Genomic DNA, 16,231 nt, shown 5'->3' with positions numbered 1-16,231 from the left:
CTGTGGTTTTAGTTTGCGTTTTTCTATTATAGACTTGAACATTTTTATGTAGTTGTTGATAATTTGTGTTTTTTCTTCTGTGAACTTCCTGTCCAGATTCTTTGTCTACTCATATTATAGAAAATGTCTCTTATTCGTTATACATTTGAGCCAGTTCCTTAAAAATTTTCGATGTTAGACTTTTAGCTGTGTTTTGATACACAAATTTTTCCTAGTTTTTTTTTTCCTTCTACTTCAGGATACATCGAATTTTATTCTTCAAAAGCTTTTTATTTTTATATATTCTTTCTCTATTATAATTCCTTTCAAGTCATGGCTTTTTAGAATCATGAGGAATAATTTTTGGAAATATTCTGTTCTATTTTTAAATTTTTACTTAACAATTCTACATCAATATTCATTAATGATATTCATCTGTAGTGCTCTTTCTTTCCCTGGTTTGCATATCTGAACCATATTTGCCTCATAGAAAGAAATGGGTAGGAATCTCTATTTCTGAAAGCAGTTTATATATCATTAGGATTATTATTATTATTTTGCTTTTTGAAGGGGGGAAGGCAGGGCAATTGGGGTTAAGTGACTTGCCCAAGGTCACATGGCTAGTAAGTATTAACTGAGGCCGGATTTGAACTCAGGTCCTCCTGACTCCAGGTCCAGTGCTCTATTCACTGCATCACCTAGCCACTCCAGGATTATTTTTTTATTTAAATGTTTGATAAAACTCATTTATGAATCCATCTTGTCCTAGTGAAGGCCAATTCAATTTCTTTTCCAATATTGGCTTGTCTCAAATACCTCTTTTTGTTTTGTACATTTGCGGAGTTTATATCTCTAAGGGTACTCATTAATTTCTTTTATATTTATAGTTTCATTATATACGAGATATAAAATGAACCTACTTGTATGTAACATTCTTCAATAATTTCTTTTATTTCTTCACCATATGCTTTAATTCCCCCTTCCATTTTTTTATTCAGATATTATGGTTTTCCCCTCTTCATTTTTATTGTGTTTTATCAACTGTACTGCTCTTTAAAAATAATTCTTGATTTTCTTTATGAAATCAGTTTTTAGCCCTTTAAATAGTTACTTTTTTCCTTTGATTTTCATAATCTCTTTTTTCTGAGGCAACTACGTGGTAGGATAGATGTGATGGACTGGAACCAGGAAGACCTGAGTTCAAATCTAGTCCCAGATATTTGCAATCTGTGTGACCCTGAGCAATCCCTTAATCACTGTCTGCCTCAGTTTCCTCATCTATAAAATGTAGATACAAATAGCACCAGCCTCACAGGGTTGTTGGGGAGATAAATGTAGATAATTTTGAGGAGATAAAAATGAAATAATATTTGCAATTGCTTTATAAACCATAAAGCATTACATAATTGCTAGGTATTATTAAGTTAATGAGGCTGATTTATTATGATATTTATAATTCATTCTCTCTTCTTTTTTTAACCAAAAAGAACTAAGTTCATTAGCCTTCTCTTTTTCTCTTTGTCTAGTAGAATGTAAAGTCTTTCAGGTTAGAGACTTTCATTTTTCACTTTGTATCCATAGTGCTTGTACAGTGAAAATGCTTCAGAAGTGATCATTGAATGGATTGTTAATGTAAGCATCTCTTCAAAATACATTTGCCTCTAAGCACTTCTTTGGTTGCACCTCATAATTTGTTATAGAATTATTATTGTTATATTAAATATATTTTATTACTTCATCTTTGACACAATCTTTTTGAGCAAATCATTTTAGTCACCATTTAGACTTTTATCTTTTAATCACATCTCTTTTACTGATTAGTATTTTAATTGCATAAGGTCTATGAAAGTAGCATTTTAAATGTCTGATTTTTGCTTTTATTTATGAGTTCTTTATGCCTCAGATTGAAGTCAATTTTCAAAAATGCCCCCTGTATATTCAAGTTGAAAAAATTTTCCAGTGCACCCATTAATTTCTATCAATATAACTATCAAACCTAATTTTTTTCCATATTGTTGCCCAATTTTATAACTTCTTTTTCATCTTTGTTTAACTTAGCAGATTCCCAAAGTCACATTTTGAAATTTCTGACCACTAATATTTTCTATCTAAATACTATTGTAGTTCAGTGTTTCCTTTATAAAGGTGCTTAGGACAGGGGAGGGGTGGAGCCAAGATGGAAGAGATGGCAGGAACTTGCCTGTTCTCTCTCAAATTCCCCTTCAAACAACACCTCAAAACAATTCTGGAATGGCAGAACCCACTAAAGGAAGGCGTGAAATAATTTTCCAGCCTAACACAACTTAGTAAATTGCCTGGAAAAGTATTCTGTACCAGGGTGAGAATGAATTGCACTCCACGCACTTTTACTTTCCACAGTCTTTAAGCAACATATTTTCCCTTGTGGAAATGTCCAGAAATGTTATAAAGAACTGAATATATATATATTTTTATCTTTGTATTTTATTCCTGGTTTCACTAGGTTAAGGATTCCAGAGTCAAACCAGATCCTCTTTGTCAATGTTGTAAATAATTTCCCAGCATTTTCTTTGTTTTCTCATGATGAGTAATCCTATGGGATTCAAATTGGGATGCCTTGATAAGCAATCTTTTTCTTAAGCACTTGTAAAATCCTTTATATTTATGAAGTTATGAAGTTTGGATAGAATCAGTCTGGGTAAGAGAAATTTGACTTTTGTCTCTAAGGATGTAGGGTGAATTCTGTTGTTTATCTTTTGATCTAACTAGTTCTAGGGAAATTTATTGGGCAATATCTTGGAAAATGGTGGTTAGACTTTTTTTTCAGGTAATTCAATGATTCTTATATTATCTCTTTAAACTTGGTCTTCAAAATCGATCATCTTTGCACGTAAACTCTTCGAGCCTTTTCTCAGCTGAATTGTCCTTTGAGTTTGTTTTGCTTCATTTTCTACTGTTGTTGCCAATATACCTTCTGCCTATGAATTTTATCTCCCATTGATTGTATTCCCTAATTCAGATTTTTTGAGGCTTTCTCCATGTTTCTGCTTTTGTTATCAATTTGTTTTATTCCCCTTTAAACTAATGATGGATCTCATTATAGACACAAGGCCATAGATTGAGACGTGGAAGGGATCTAGTTCAATATCTTTATTTTACAGATGAGGAAACTGAGGCTTTCTTTACCAATGCAATTTCTTGAAAAGTATTTTCCAATTTTATGCATGTTTTTCTAGTTCCAGTTTTGTTCATTAAACAATTTTTAAAAGTTATGTTGTTATTTTTTCCTATTTGGTGACTCAGTCTCCACTGAAGGAGGGGGGAAAGAAGAGGCATTTCATTAGACATCTCATTTCCTACTACGTTGTACTTATTATGGATTTCTTTGTTTTTTCTGGTTGCTTTCATTTTGGATTTCTTTGACTTCTTTACCATGCCCATTCTTTTGTTTGTCCTTTCCCATTAGATTGTAACCTCCTTGAGGGTAAGCATTCTCTTTTTTTTCTTTTCTGTGTGTGTGTGTGTGTGTGTTTGTTAACATTTAACATTTGTAAGAAACCTAAAAACATAAAAATTTCAACCACCCTACCAAAATTAATGCAGAAGTACTTCTGCTTGGTTTCCATTCCCCAGAACCTAATATTTACCCCTGCCCCCCTCTTCAGCTTCCTTTCATTCATTGTCTTCTCCTGTTGGATCGTAGCGGGTAGGGACTATCTTTCTTTTTCTTATTTGTATCCCAGTGCTTAGCATAGTGGCTGTGCACATAGTAGGTGCTAATTGAAGTCCAGCTGCACTTCCAGATTGAAGCAGGGCAGGATGCACTCAGGTTTCTGAAATCCCTGATGTACTGGGAAAGGAGAGAAGAGAAAGGAAGATATGAGGATTAGATGAAAGTTGGGTTTCTACCTCGTTAACAGCTGAAGGAAGCTGCAGTTTACATCAGCCCTTTCTTTGTTAACAATCTACCCTTTAGGATCAAAGGAAGCTAAATAAGCTAAGAGCATGTCCTAAGGAAAGACCCTCTCTCTAAACCTCCTTCGGAATCCTTCTATGGCTGGGTGCCCTGTGAACTGACCTGGAAAGCAGGAAGCTTACCAGAGCATTTCACTGTGAGAATTAGCCCTGAGAACAGCAGAGACCCGAGGGTTTGTCTATCTGTGATTTAATGGTGATCTCCAGTGTAATAGCTATGCAGAAAATACAAGCTGGTTTTTCTACTAGCGAAAGTGAAAGAGGGGCAGCTAGGTGGTGCAGTGAATAGAGCACCAGCCCTGGAGTCAGGAGGACCTGAGTTCAAATCCAGCCTTAGACACTTAACACTTACTAGCTATGTGACCTTGGGCAAGTCACTTACCCCAATTGCCCTGCCTTCCCCCCTCCAATAAAAAAAAAAAAGAAAATGAAAGGCCTGGAGAAAAGACCTCCACTTTCAAAGTCCTCTAAGAAAATCCTCCAAGAATGAAAGAAACCCTCTGGGTTGCTGTGACAACCATATGCCGTGTAATTAGGGTGCAAACTTAGAGAATTTTATGTTTTTTAAAAGGCAAACATTTATTAAATACTGAATAAGAGGATATTATTCCTTCCTTCACCCCATACCTTAGATAAGCCCCTTTGCCCTTGCAAAGGCCTCAGTTTATAAGGTGAAAAGAATAGTAAACACTGGAACAGAACCTTTAGGGACTCAAACCACTATCACTAAAATGTGCTGAGGCTTTGCCTCCCAAAACCCTTGTTTTGAAATTGGTTTGTAAACATCATTTAAAAAAATGTGTACAAGGAGTGAAGACAAAAAGTCTTAATGGCATTCAGGGCAGAAGAAGTTAAGGTCAAGGAAGAGGAAGTCCCACCCAAATTAGACAAGTGATTCAGAAAACAGGAGGACAATAGTCTTGGTGGTCTGGTTGTTTGTACATCTGGTGCCAGCAACTAAATTACCCATGACCACCCATTGGGGGAGAAAATGGCGCCCTCTAAATTTCCTTTGCTAGGAAAAGCTCCACATGCCCTGCCTTAGTTTTGACTTTGCATCTAGTGTGTGTTAGTTTGTTGCTGCTGTTGCTGCTGTTGTTAAGGTCTCTGGTTTCATTTGTGGAGAAGAAGTCAGGATGGATAAGTTGCTCCAGTATTACTGCCACTTGTTGGTCAGTAACCAAAGATCACATTTTCAAGTACCAACAATTAAGTTAATGAATTTAGATGATTAGCTTTATGCTTCCTAACACCCTCTTCTCTCTTTTCAGATATTCCATCACTCTTACAGTGGTAGGAAGAGAGGCTTACACAGACCTGAGAGCTATTTTGTAATTGTGTTTATTTTATTTAATTGGTTTATTTAATATTTATTTAGCAATCCATTTAATAATGCATTTGATAATTTAATTTTAAGTTAATTATTTTATTTATGTAGAATCCTTCCTCACCCACATTCTAGCTGGACCCTGGATCCTTTCTCAGCCTCAGTTTCCTCATCTGTGAAATGGGGATGATAATAGCCCCTACTCTACAAGGTTATCATGAGGACCAAATGAAATAGTATATATGTGAAGCACTTTGCAAACCTTAAAGTATATCAGTGTTAGCTATTATTATTATTATTAAACCAGTTTCATTGGTTAAATAGTTATTGCTTTTCAGGAACAGATAAAGTGCTTAAATTTCATAAGGCACACCTCAGGGCAGGTAGTTGGATTCATTCATCCAACAAATATTTGAATATCTATTATTTTATTCAGTTTAACAAGTTTTGATTAAGCAGCTAAAAGGAAGCAAGGAATAATGGGTAGAGAGCCAGCCTCATAACCAGGAAGACCTGGGTTCATGTCCTGGCCTTGTAGAGAAGATGGATTTGAGTTGGATTCTACAGGATTGGTAGAATTCAAAAGCAGAGGGGGGAAGGGATTCTTAGCACAGATAAATGTGAGCCAGAGACCCAGAGGCAGGAAAGCATAGCATGTGTGTAGAGGGGTGGAGAAGAGATTAGAGAACGCTAGGAGAGGACGAGGATGAGAAAAGGTTGAAAGGGCAGGAAGATGTTCAGAAGTTCATCTTTCAGACTCCACCCTGGGGCCCTGTTGTCCTGGTGGGTGGGTGGGTGAGTGAGTGAAAACTCACATCCACCCATTGTATCTAGCCAGCCCCAGTCAATGCTTCATATCTCATCCAGCTATCATGTCCCATCCAGCTGTCACCCAGAATCCAGGGCCTGCCCACCATGGCCATCTTTCCATCACATTCCACCTCCCACCCCCTGTCCCCACTGCTGGATCTTTTGCTCTATGAATGATAATCAAATAAAAACTGCCATTGCTCCTGGAAAGGGTCTGATAATCTGCTGCCCTATAGTTCCCATTCACAATTCCTGTAATAAGCTGAACCAAAACTTCCTTCCCTTGACCACTGCCCAGTATTGGAGCTTTTTTTTTTCCACATTAGAATATAAATTCTTCCAGGACAAGGACTCACTTTTATATCTCTCTCCTCTAGTCATGATTCTCCATGCTAGTTCTGCTCTGTAAATGGCCATCCAGCTCCCACTTGAAGGCTTCCAGTGATAGGGAATTCACAGTTTTCCTTGCTTTTGGAAGCTATCTACAAACATAGCCACATCTAGGTTTGGCTGGCAAATAGTTCCAGGAACACTTGTTCCTTAAGTGTTTTCTTTCCACTGCAAGGAAGAGGGAACAAAAACTACAATTTTATCTCCAAGTCACTGAAGTGACCCCGTGGTAAAGGGGACCAGATGGTTTCATTAGGATAACACAGTTAGCTGTGCTTGCATAGGTAGATTAAGTCTTTTTTTTTTTTTTAAAGCAATTGGGGTTAAGTAACTTGCTCAAGGTTACACAGCCAGTTATTATTTCTGGGTGTGGTGCTGAGTATCTGAGCCTGGATTTGATCCAGGTCATCTCGACACTGAAGCCGGTGCTCTTACTCACTGAGCCACCTGGCCACCCCTAAGCAATCGGGGTTAAGTAACTTGCTCAAGGTTACACGGCCAGTTATTATTTCTGGGTGGGTGCTAAGTGTCTGAGCCCGGGATTCGATCTCCAGGTCTTCTCAACACTGGAGCCGGTGCTCTTACTCGCTGTGCTACCTGGCCACCCCTAGATTAAGTCTTCTTAAATGGACTATCTTCAATATATTAAATGAAGTTGTAGTCAGGCTGGTTATGAGAAGCCTGTTGGACCCTCACTTCTTCCTGAGTAAGGGTCTCATCCACTAGAGCTCTCCAGGCCCCAATCTACATGACAGGCCATGGACAGAGTGAAATCATCATGACAAACCCTCTAAGAGTGCCTTCTGATTATTTTAATAGGCCAGGGATAGGTATTTGGTGAGTTTGGGTCATGAGAGTCTTGGGTTTAAGTCACAGGACCCAAGGAAATGCCTTTATACCCTTGGGGAGAGGGTGAAGGAGAGGCAATAAAACCAGAAGGGGGGAAATATCTGATAGATCATTATTCCTGGAGGGCTCTCAGTCATTCCTTTCCCAGGCATATTCCTCCTCCTTTTTACTCTCCAAAAAATTCCCCTTTTCATCTTTTGGCTTTTAGTTTTGCCTTAGGAGGATTATTCTGGTTTCCTTAGACCCTTAATGTTACATCCCAGCTACACAAGACGAGCCTACACAGGGAGAATATAGTGCTAGTCACACTTTGACCAGTGGAACCAATTAGTGGGTTAACTGGGAAGAAAAAGAAGGGTGAAAGGAGATCTGAGGCAAAAGTACCTATAGACGCATATTTTGTTGTAGTTGTTTAGTTCTTTTTAAGTCATGTCCTTTTGGGGTTTTCTTGGCAAAGATATTGGAGTGGTTTGCCATTTCCTTCTCCAGCTCATTGAACAGATGAGGAAATTGAGGCAAACAGGGTTAGGTGACTTACTCAGGGTCATGCAACTACTAAGTGTCTGAGACAAGATTTGAACTCAGGAAGATGAGTCTTTCTGACTCCAGGCCAGGCACTCTTTCCCTATGCCACCCTGCTGTCCTCAGACACATAACTAGGGAATAATAGGGAATTGGGTTTGGGGATAACTGGCCCTTACTATTATGTTAATTTTTCTGTATATGTGTGAAAAACAAAAAGTAGTATGGAGATATTTGGGGCTGTGTCTTTGTAGATTAAAAGAGCATTTGTCAGGCATTCTATAACAATCTCCTGCCCCCATACCTTTGCACAGGCTGTCCCCCAATGCCTGGATTGCTCTCCCTCCTTTCCTGTTTCTTGAAACCTCTAGTTCACTTTAAGGCCTAGTTCAAATTCCACTTCCTTCAAGAGGCCTTTCCTGATTTCTCCTAGCTGTTAAGTGTTCTTAATCATAGTGTCCTGTGATTTTAAACTGTGTGGAAATGCTTTATATCCAAATATGTGCATATATGTATATCTGTATATGTAGAGATATGTATATATGTGTGTATATACATATATGCCTAATATATACACATATATACACGTGTATATGTTGATATTTCCTTGACTGAGACGATGTTATTCAAATGTAAGATCCCTGAGATCTCACTTTCATATTTGTATACCCCAACACAATGGCACCTTGTCTGCCACATAGTAAAAACTTAATAAATGCTTGTTGATCAATTGATCCATTAAATTCTTGTCCATGCCCAAAGGCTTTGGACTCCCTTTAAATATATATCTATATCTCTCTATCTCTACATATGACTTTGCTAAGTAAATGAATTATATAAATGTAATTGAAGTGACTATTTAACCTGTTCAAAAGAGCCAACTGTTTTGTAATACAGTACATGAGAGATGCTCATATACAGGAGGTGGGGGTGGAATTGCCTTCCACTACACACATTAGTTAATGGAATCATAGAAAGTAAGGGAGAGCTGTAAGCTGTACCTGTAAGGTAATGAGTCTTAATATGATAATGAAGTGCAAATGCCTCTCTGGTCCCTCATCGTCCTTTTATGAAATGTGAAGGAGTTCCTAGCTTTACCTTCGATGGCAGCCTGCCATTGATTGGGAAAAGACTGGTCCCAAACCCTAGAAGCCTTTATAAAGATGATCTTACCATGTCCTGGAGATACTTGAACTGTCTTAGAGTTCAGGGGATGGAGAGCAGAGAAAAACTTTGTAGAATGTGACCCGTGTGACTCTACTAGGGCATCTAGATTGTAGGACAGGGATTTTTTTTTTAATCTTACCCTTCATAGTGAAGCACTATTTGACCAGTAGGAGACATCAGTAGGGAACAATTCAGAGAGTCCAGCTATTCAAGGTAGAGAGCAGACCTCTCTATAAAGATACAGAAAGGCAGGATTTAAGGTGAGAAGCAGTTTCAAGGATGTAGGATTCTGGCAACACTGTGAGAAAACTGACTATGGATTCAATATACTGGCAGTTGAGAGTTGAATTTTAGGGAAGATCAGACCTGGGGAGGGAGGCCAGTGGGGTGACCCCCACCTCACAGGAAAGCCCCATGAGAAATCCAGGAGAAGAGAAAACAATTAGTGCCCTAAAGCACCAGAGGTGTGAGTTGCCTTGTCCACATGTGTGCCTTATTACCATTATACTCTAAATTTGTGCCCACTCTTCCCACAGGTGCTGTGTGTATCTATGGGAAAGTATGCCCCAGGTTTATGGGGAAATGTTTTGTAGCTACTCTTCTTACTATGCCACCTTAGTAAATGCCTTTGCTTTGAGCTAATTGTATCTACTGGCTGACTATTAAAGGTAAGATAACCAGTGGGGGCTTAGGAACCATAACTGTAGGAAAACAGACCCACAGAGTACCTTAGAATCTGGAATTGAAAGTAGCCACTCTTTTGGGGACCCTATCTTGAAACCCGTGATTATGAAGTTGGAAATGTGTCCCAGAAAGGATGCCACATACATAAAATTGATGTGCTAATTAAGAATTACTCATTAAAGAAACCCAACTTGCTAATGGCTTGGTTAGTGGAATTCAAGTTGTGATAGTATGTTATTCAAGTGAGTTATTAGTATGATAACTAATAAAGTATTTTTGAATAATATTTTCTTTTCTAATTACATGTAAAAAATTTTTAGCATTCATTTTTAAAATTTTGATTTCCAAATTCCCTCCTTCCTTCCCTGAGATGGTAAGCAATTTAATATAGGTTATACATGGTATGTGAAATATTAAAGCTTCATTTCTTTAGGAAAGACTTTATAACGCATTCTTTTCACCACTTTGGATTGGCCTCTTTTGCCAGGTGAAGGTTTACCATATAGATGACTGGCACTGTGGCCCAGTGGAAGGAGCACTTTTTTAGCCTCAGAGAGCCAAGGTTTTAACCCTACCTCTTGTCCGTGTAACCCTGGGCAAATGACTTAACAATACTAGGCTTCATTTTCTTCATCTAGCAAATGAGGGGATTGGGTTAGATGACCTTTTTCCAACTCTAGATCTGTGTTCCAAATGGAATTAAACCTCCTCCCGCCTCACCCACCTTAATTTTAGGAAAGACAGGGTACCTGGCAGAGTATATAGAGTGCTAGACTCAGAATTACAAGGACCTAGATTCAAGTGTGACTTCTGATACAAATGGGCTTTGATCCTGGGTACATCATCTAACTTCTTGGTGTTCCATGGACCTTTCTAAGGCTATAAATTATAGACCAGTGGCAGATCTTCATTAATGGGTGGGTGAAATCACAGGTTCCATAGCTCTACCTACCTCTCTTGGTAAATAAATAAATAGCATTGACCAAACCCTCCCTTATCATTCTCTACACTGGTTGAGTTTTTGAACTGTTGCTATAAAGCACCCCTCAAAAATTATCCTGGGATTTCAGGTGCCACAACTAAATTCATGGAGGAGAAGAGATAATGTAATACATGTTACTTGGGTACTTTGGTATATTTATCTTTGCTGATATTTTGCTGCCTTTTCTAACAGGCCGTGAAGCGGTTCTTGAAACAAGAATGCAAATGCCATGGGGTGAGTGGATCCTGCACCCTTAGGACCTGCTGGCTGGCCATGGCTGACTTTAGAAAGACAGGAGATTATCTTTGGAAGAAGTACAACGGGGCCATCCAGGTGGTCATGAATCAAGATGGCACTGGTTTCACTGTGGCTAACAAGAGATTTAAGAAGCCAACTAAAAATGACCTGGTCTATTTTGAAAACTCTCCAGACTACTGTATCAGGGACCGAGATGCCGGTAAGCCCAAGTCACTTCTTGTAGGGGTCACTGTTTAGATTCCCAGGTGACACCATTCAATTAAAGCCCCATATCTACAACTGATTCTTTGAATAATTTTGTTTCGTTGCTTCTGTCAGACCTAGAGCTCACATAATTTATACATTTAATATTCAAAAGTGGAGAAAGAGTTCCTAAATCAACTGAACAAGGATTCATAAAACCTATATTGCCATAACGAACCAGAGTTTTGGGGAAGATGGAGGCATATTGTATAGGGTTTAAGTTTAAAGGTTCCTTTACATCAAAGGAGTCTAAATAGATATATTTTTAATATATGTATATATACATAGGTGTAATGTGTGTGTGTGTGTGGACTTATAGAGGGCAGGAGCAAAACAATTTCATTGTCTTTATATTGGAGGATTTTGGACAAATATCCATGCCCCTCAATAGGTAAATATTTCTTGTGTACTTTGAAATTAATTTAGGGTACCCAAGCAGAAGATACTAAATGGAGATGTACTAATGACATTCTGAATAATGAGTAAGCCAAAGAACAAATCATAGAAACAATTAATAGATATGTGAATAAGATTGATAACAATGAGTTAACATACTAAATTTCTGGGATGTGGCTGTATCAGTCCTCAGAGAAGAAAGCTCTGAATGGAAACATAATTAACAAAATTTTTAAAGGGAGGAGTAATGAACTGAATATGTAATTTTTAAGAAAACTAGAAAATCAACATGCTTTCAGAGTACTTAATATAATTAAAGGAATTACAATGAATCTGCTCTCTGAGGGCAAATTACTTGATATTCTATCATGTCACTCTGCGACTTTCAGCTGATTCCTTTTCCATTTCTTCACACAGTAGCAGATCCATCACTGTCGACATATGTCTGAGTAGCTACCTGTCCATTTTGTCATTACCTGTATTATCTTGATTAAAGATTTGAATCGTAGAAATCCAGTAGACATGTGAGGGATTAGAGGGCATGATCTTTCCACTTGACCATTTTTGTCCCTGATGCTATACTAAACTCATTATTTAATCCCCTTTGTATTTTTTTTAAGTCACTTCAGTGAAAAAAAAAAAACCAGCCAGTGGTTGTATGTATTCTTAACTGTAGTCCTGCAGCTTTCAGGATTACTTTCCTATCTTCCCCACCCCTCACCCCCCATTCCAGTCATCTTCTAATTTCAACTTATCTTGTATGTTCTCAGTTTTACATGTTTCTCTCCTATTAGAATGTAAGTTCTCTGAGGGCAGGAACTGTTTTTTTTTTTTCCCCTGTTTCCTTTGTATTAATAGTGGCCTGCAAAGCCTGGCACCAAGTATGTGCTCAATAATTCTTGCTGGGGTGGCTAGGTGGTACAGTGAGTAGAGCACCGGCCCTGGAGTCAGGAGAACCTGAGTTTAGATCCGGCCTCAGACACTTCACACACACACACACACATGCACGCGTACCCGTGTGACCTTGGGCAAGTCACTTAACTCCAATTGCCCTACCCTTCCCCCTCCAAAAACAGTAATAATAATTCTTGTTAATTGATTGATTGATCATATAGACCAAGTAACAAATTATTTTTTTAATTGGCTTCATTTTTCACTTTTTTGTGAAATGTGTGGGTACAGCCTCAAACTCTGTGTTGTTAGGCTTTGTTTAAGTAGGAAGATACAGACACAAATACAGCTATGCGGAGACTGACTGGGGGCAGCTAGGTGATGCAGGTGGATTTAGAATCAGGAAGATTCATCTTCATGAGTTCAAATCTGGTGAAGATACTTCCTAGCTGTATGACCCTGGACAAGAATCTTGTTTGCCTCAGTTTCCTCATCTGTAAAATAAGCTGGAGAAGGAAATGATAAACCATTCTAGTATCTCTGCCGAGAAAACCCTAAATGGGTCATGATAACTCAGACCGAAAAATGACTCAACAGGAGACTGACTTTGTTGTTTCTTTATCTCTGAACATTTGATACTATTTAACAGTTATTGTGTCAAGGAATGCCTTTCTCCCTTTTTACACATTTAGAAAATAACAATAATTAACATTTAAGATTTGCAAAGTGTCTTAAATAATATTATTTGGTGTAATACAGAGGTGTCAAACTCTCCTCCACCAAATGGCCCTCAAATCTCCTGACTCTCAGCAAGTCTCTTAACCTCACTGTGTCCTAGACTGTGGTGTCAAAATCAGATAGAAGACCACTAAGCCATACATGCAGATCTTTGCAGCCGTGTGTTGACTTAATTTTAAAATGAAATATTATCGATGTTTTATTGTATTCGTATTTATTTTGGTAAATATTCCCAATTATATTTTGATCTGGTTCATGCAGTACTTGGGAGTGTTGGGTTGTGTATTTGACACCCATGTTTTATAATTATCATCCCAATTAATGATGCTGGGGAGGGGTTTTGAAGCATCTGCCACAGATGGCTAGATAAGCTGTGGCTTCATCTGGGCTATGTCCTTGTGACTGTCATTACAGGGACTGCATAACCTACAGCCTATGCCAGTCTGTGTTAGGAACACTCCTCATTGCTTCTGCCACTGTACACTAAGGAAAAAATGGCTCCATTCTTGAAGGATACATCTACTTCACCACTATTAAGGGCTTCTACAACCTGTTGCTGTTCCTTATTGAATCACACCTGAGAAATAGTTTGGCTTCTGCTAGATCTGATGCTGATCAATCACTCACCTTTGAGGTGTCACCCACAGAGCAGGAGGCTTCTCGGCTGCTGATGCCTTTCTGTCCCTGTTGCTGATTTAATATTGACAAACGTGGGTTGGGGCATTTCTCCCCCTTCCTCTTGCTAAGGGGCCCTTCTACTTTGGATCCAGGGCTGAAGTCCACCCTGGGTTCCACCCTAGAAGAAGCCTGGTCTCTAATGAGAGGGGTTAGGTTCCCTTTTTTCACATTCTTGGCTGATTAACTTCATCCTGATACCCCAGAGATAAATTATTTAAAACTTTGATTTAGACTCATGTTCAGAGTTCCCTCCCAGAAGTGTGGGAGTGGGGGAGTATAAAGGTACACAAGACACAACATGAGTCAAGTATGGGACAACAGTTTGTTTGCTACCCTTAAAAGAAATGTTAAGCACAAAAGACTCTCTTAAGTGTGAGCTGACAGTAAGACTTTAATAAAACAAACCACAGTGCTAACTACTGTTATACCAGTCCAGAATGTTGATACTTAAAATCATCTAAACACAAAGCACTTTTCAGCACTGCTAATTAGGCATTATACATTTCTCCTTTGCTCTGCACCATCTTCCTCAAAGTTTATGTCTTCTATCGAGCCAGGCCAGGGATCCTCCTTTTTTAATTTTTTTTTAGTGACTTGTTAATATAACAGCTGTCCTTGCCACTGGTCAGCTCTCCATTGGACCCAGGACCTTGAAATCTCTCAAGCTCACAAGCTCAACTCCAAGCTTGGATCACATCCACCTCAAGAACAAGATTCCATCATCTAGAAAAGTGAATAGAATTTGGAAAAGGCACCCAGGGGACTAGCCACAAGTGGAACTAGATGAATTCATGTTCTACATGGAGAAGTAGCAGGAATGGGAGAGAGCACAACCCATCTTCTCACTCCCATGGGGGGAGAGTAGAAAAAAACAGAAGAGCAGGAAAAAATGAGCAAGAAGCTATCTCTCCTTTTCCAAAGGTCCACTGAGTCATTGGCTCCTCTGGCTCATCAGTAAATGAGGGCATCACTTTATTATTTGAAAACACCCATGTCCTTCAACCCCAAGCCACCCCAGCACCAGAAGCGGCCGGGAAGTTCATCATCTCAGATGTGCCCAAATGTTGAGTCACCAATGCCCCTTGGAAGTTTCCATGGGAGCTCTGGATCACACTGACTGGGATAGCCCCTATGGGCCAAGTCATCTTTCATTACCATAAAAACTGACATCACACCACCAAAGATATGAATCTTCCAGTAGCATTTCTTTGGTCCTTCCATTCTCTGTATCAGATCTTGCCAGGTAGTGGTAGGAAGCTAAAATGTCACATTGGTCAGCAACTACTGGAAAGACTGGCAGAGGGAAGCTGGGGCCAGTCTGAGAAAGATTGGCTCTGAGATATTACTTTGGGTCAGGTTAAGGTGGATACTCTCAAGGAAGTAAGTTTACTAGCTGTTCTTAGCAATCTGTGGGGAAAACCTGAGCCCAGCCAGGTAGGAGAATCTGAGCTGAACCACAGCTAATTCAGCAAGCTGGATTTTCTTTATAATATAAAGAAAAGACAACAGAGCAGAGAATGAGGGATGAACAGAAAAGCTGTACATTCAATTTCCTGAGCAGACTGAGACAAGATCCTAGGAAAGTTGAACGGAAACAGTCTTTCACTGTGGACACAAGTTATCCAGCTACAAAATGAAGTTACTCAGAGGTGGTCTTCTTCTTCCTCCTCTTCCTCCTCTTCTTCCTCTTCCTCTTCTTCCTCCTCTTCTTCCTCTTCCTCTTCTTCCTCTTCCTCTTCTTCTTCTTCTTCTTCCTCTTCCTCTTCTTCTTCTTCTTCCTCTTCTTCTTTCTTCCTAAGCTATCTTAGAGATGGCCTCATCCAAATGCCTCAAAGGAGTCCACTATCCTGACTTTCCATAAATTATTTTAGTTAATCTTCCAGGAAGGCCTCCCTAGGATCTGAGGTTAGGTTTCATGAGGAGGCAGTGGTCTTTCTAGAGTTCCCTGGTCCAATCCTCCGTGCTCTACCTTCTCTACCATTCAGGAGCTGCTTCTTCTATCTCTGGTGTTTCAGAATGACCAGGATAAGTGGCTTTTCTTTTCAGTTAATATCATGGCAGAGTTCATTAGGGAGAAACTCTGACAAGGTAAGACAATTTACCAGGTGGGCTGGCATTGTACTTTTCAATGTCTTAAGGGCCATGGTCTTGGTAGCCCAGGAGCCAGCCACCCCCACTTCAAAATGCCAGTGCCTCTTTGGTACATTGAGAGAAGTCCATACTTCTTACCCTGAAATTGAAGGTCCTTCATGATCTGTTTCCAGCCTTATCTTCTGTTCTTGCCTTACATTTGCCTCTAAATACTCTTCCCCATGACTTGTGCTTAGATCGTGTGTGCGTACATGACTAGTGCTTCTGTGATT

General features: G+C 39.1%; 1 protein-coding gene across 3 annotated transcripts in view; it reads left to right on the top strand.

Moving 5' to 3' along the window:
• WNT2 (Wnt family member 2) overlaps positions 1-16,231 on the top strand; it is a 63,645-nt gene that overhangs the window by 20,480 nt on the left and 26,934 nt on the right. For all 3 annotated transcript variants that reach the window (XM_069107088.1, XM_069107089.1, XM_069107090.1), the window contains one exon: positions 10,857-11,121. In XM_069107088.1, coding sequence (XP_068963189.1) covers positions 10,857-11,121 — 265 coding nt within the window. The remainder of the gene's footprint in view (positions 1-10,856; positions 11,122-16,231) is intronic.

This window comes from Petaurus breviceps, unplaced genomic scaffold, assembly GCF_028583685.1.
Source record: "Petaurus breviceps papuanus isolate PSGF00001 unplaced genomic scaffold, PetGlider_PUasm1.0 84, whole genome shotgun sequence".
Lineage (NCBI taxonomy): Eukaryota > Metazoa > Chordata > Mammalia > Diprotodontia > Petauridae > Petaurus > Petaurus breviceps.
Note: the sequence above shows the minus strand (reverse complement) of the source record. Positions and strands in the feature narration are given on the sequence as shown.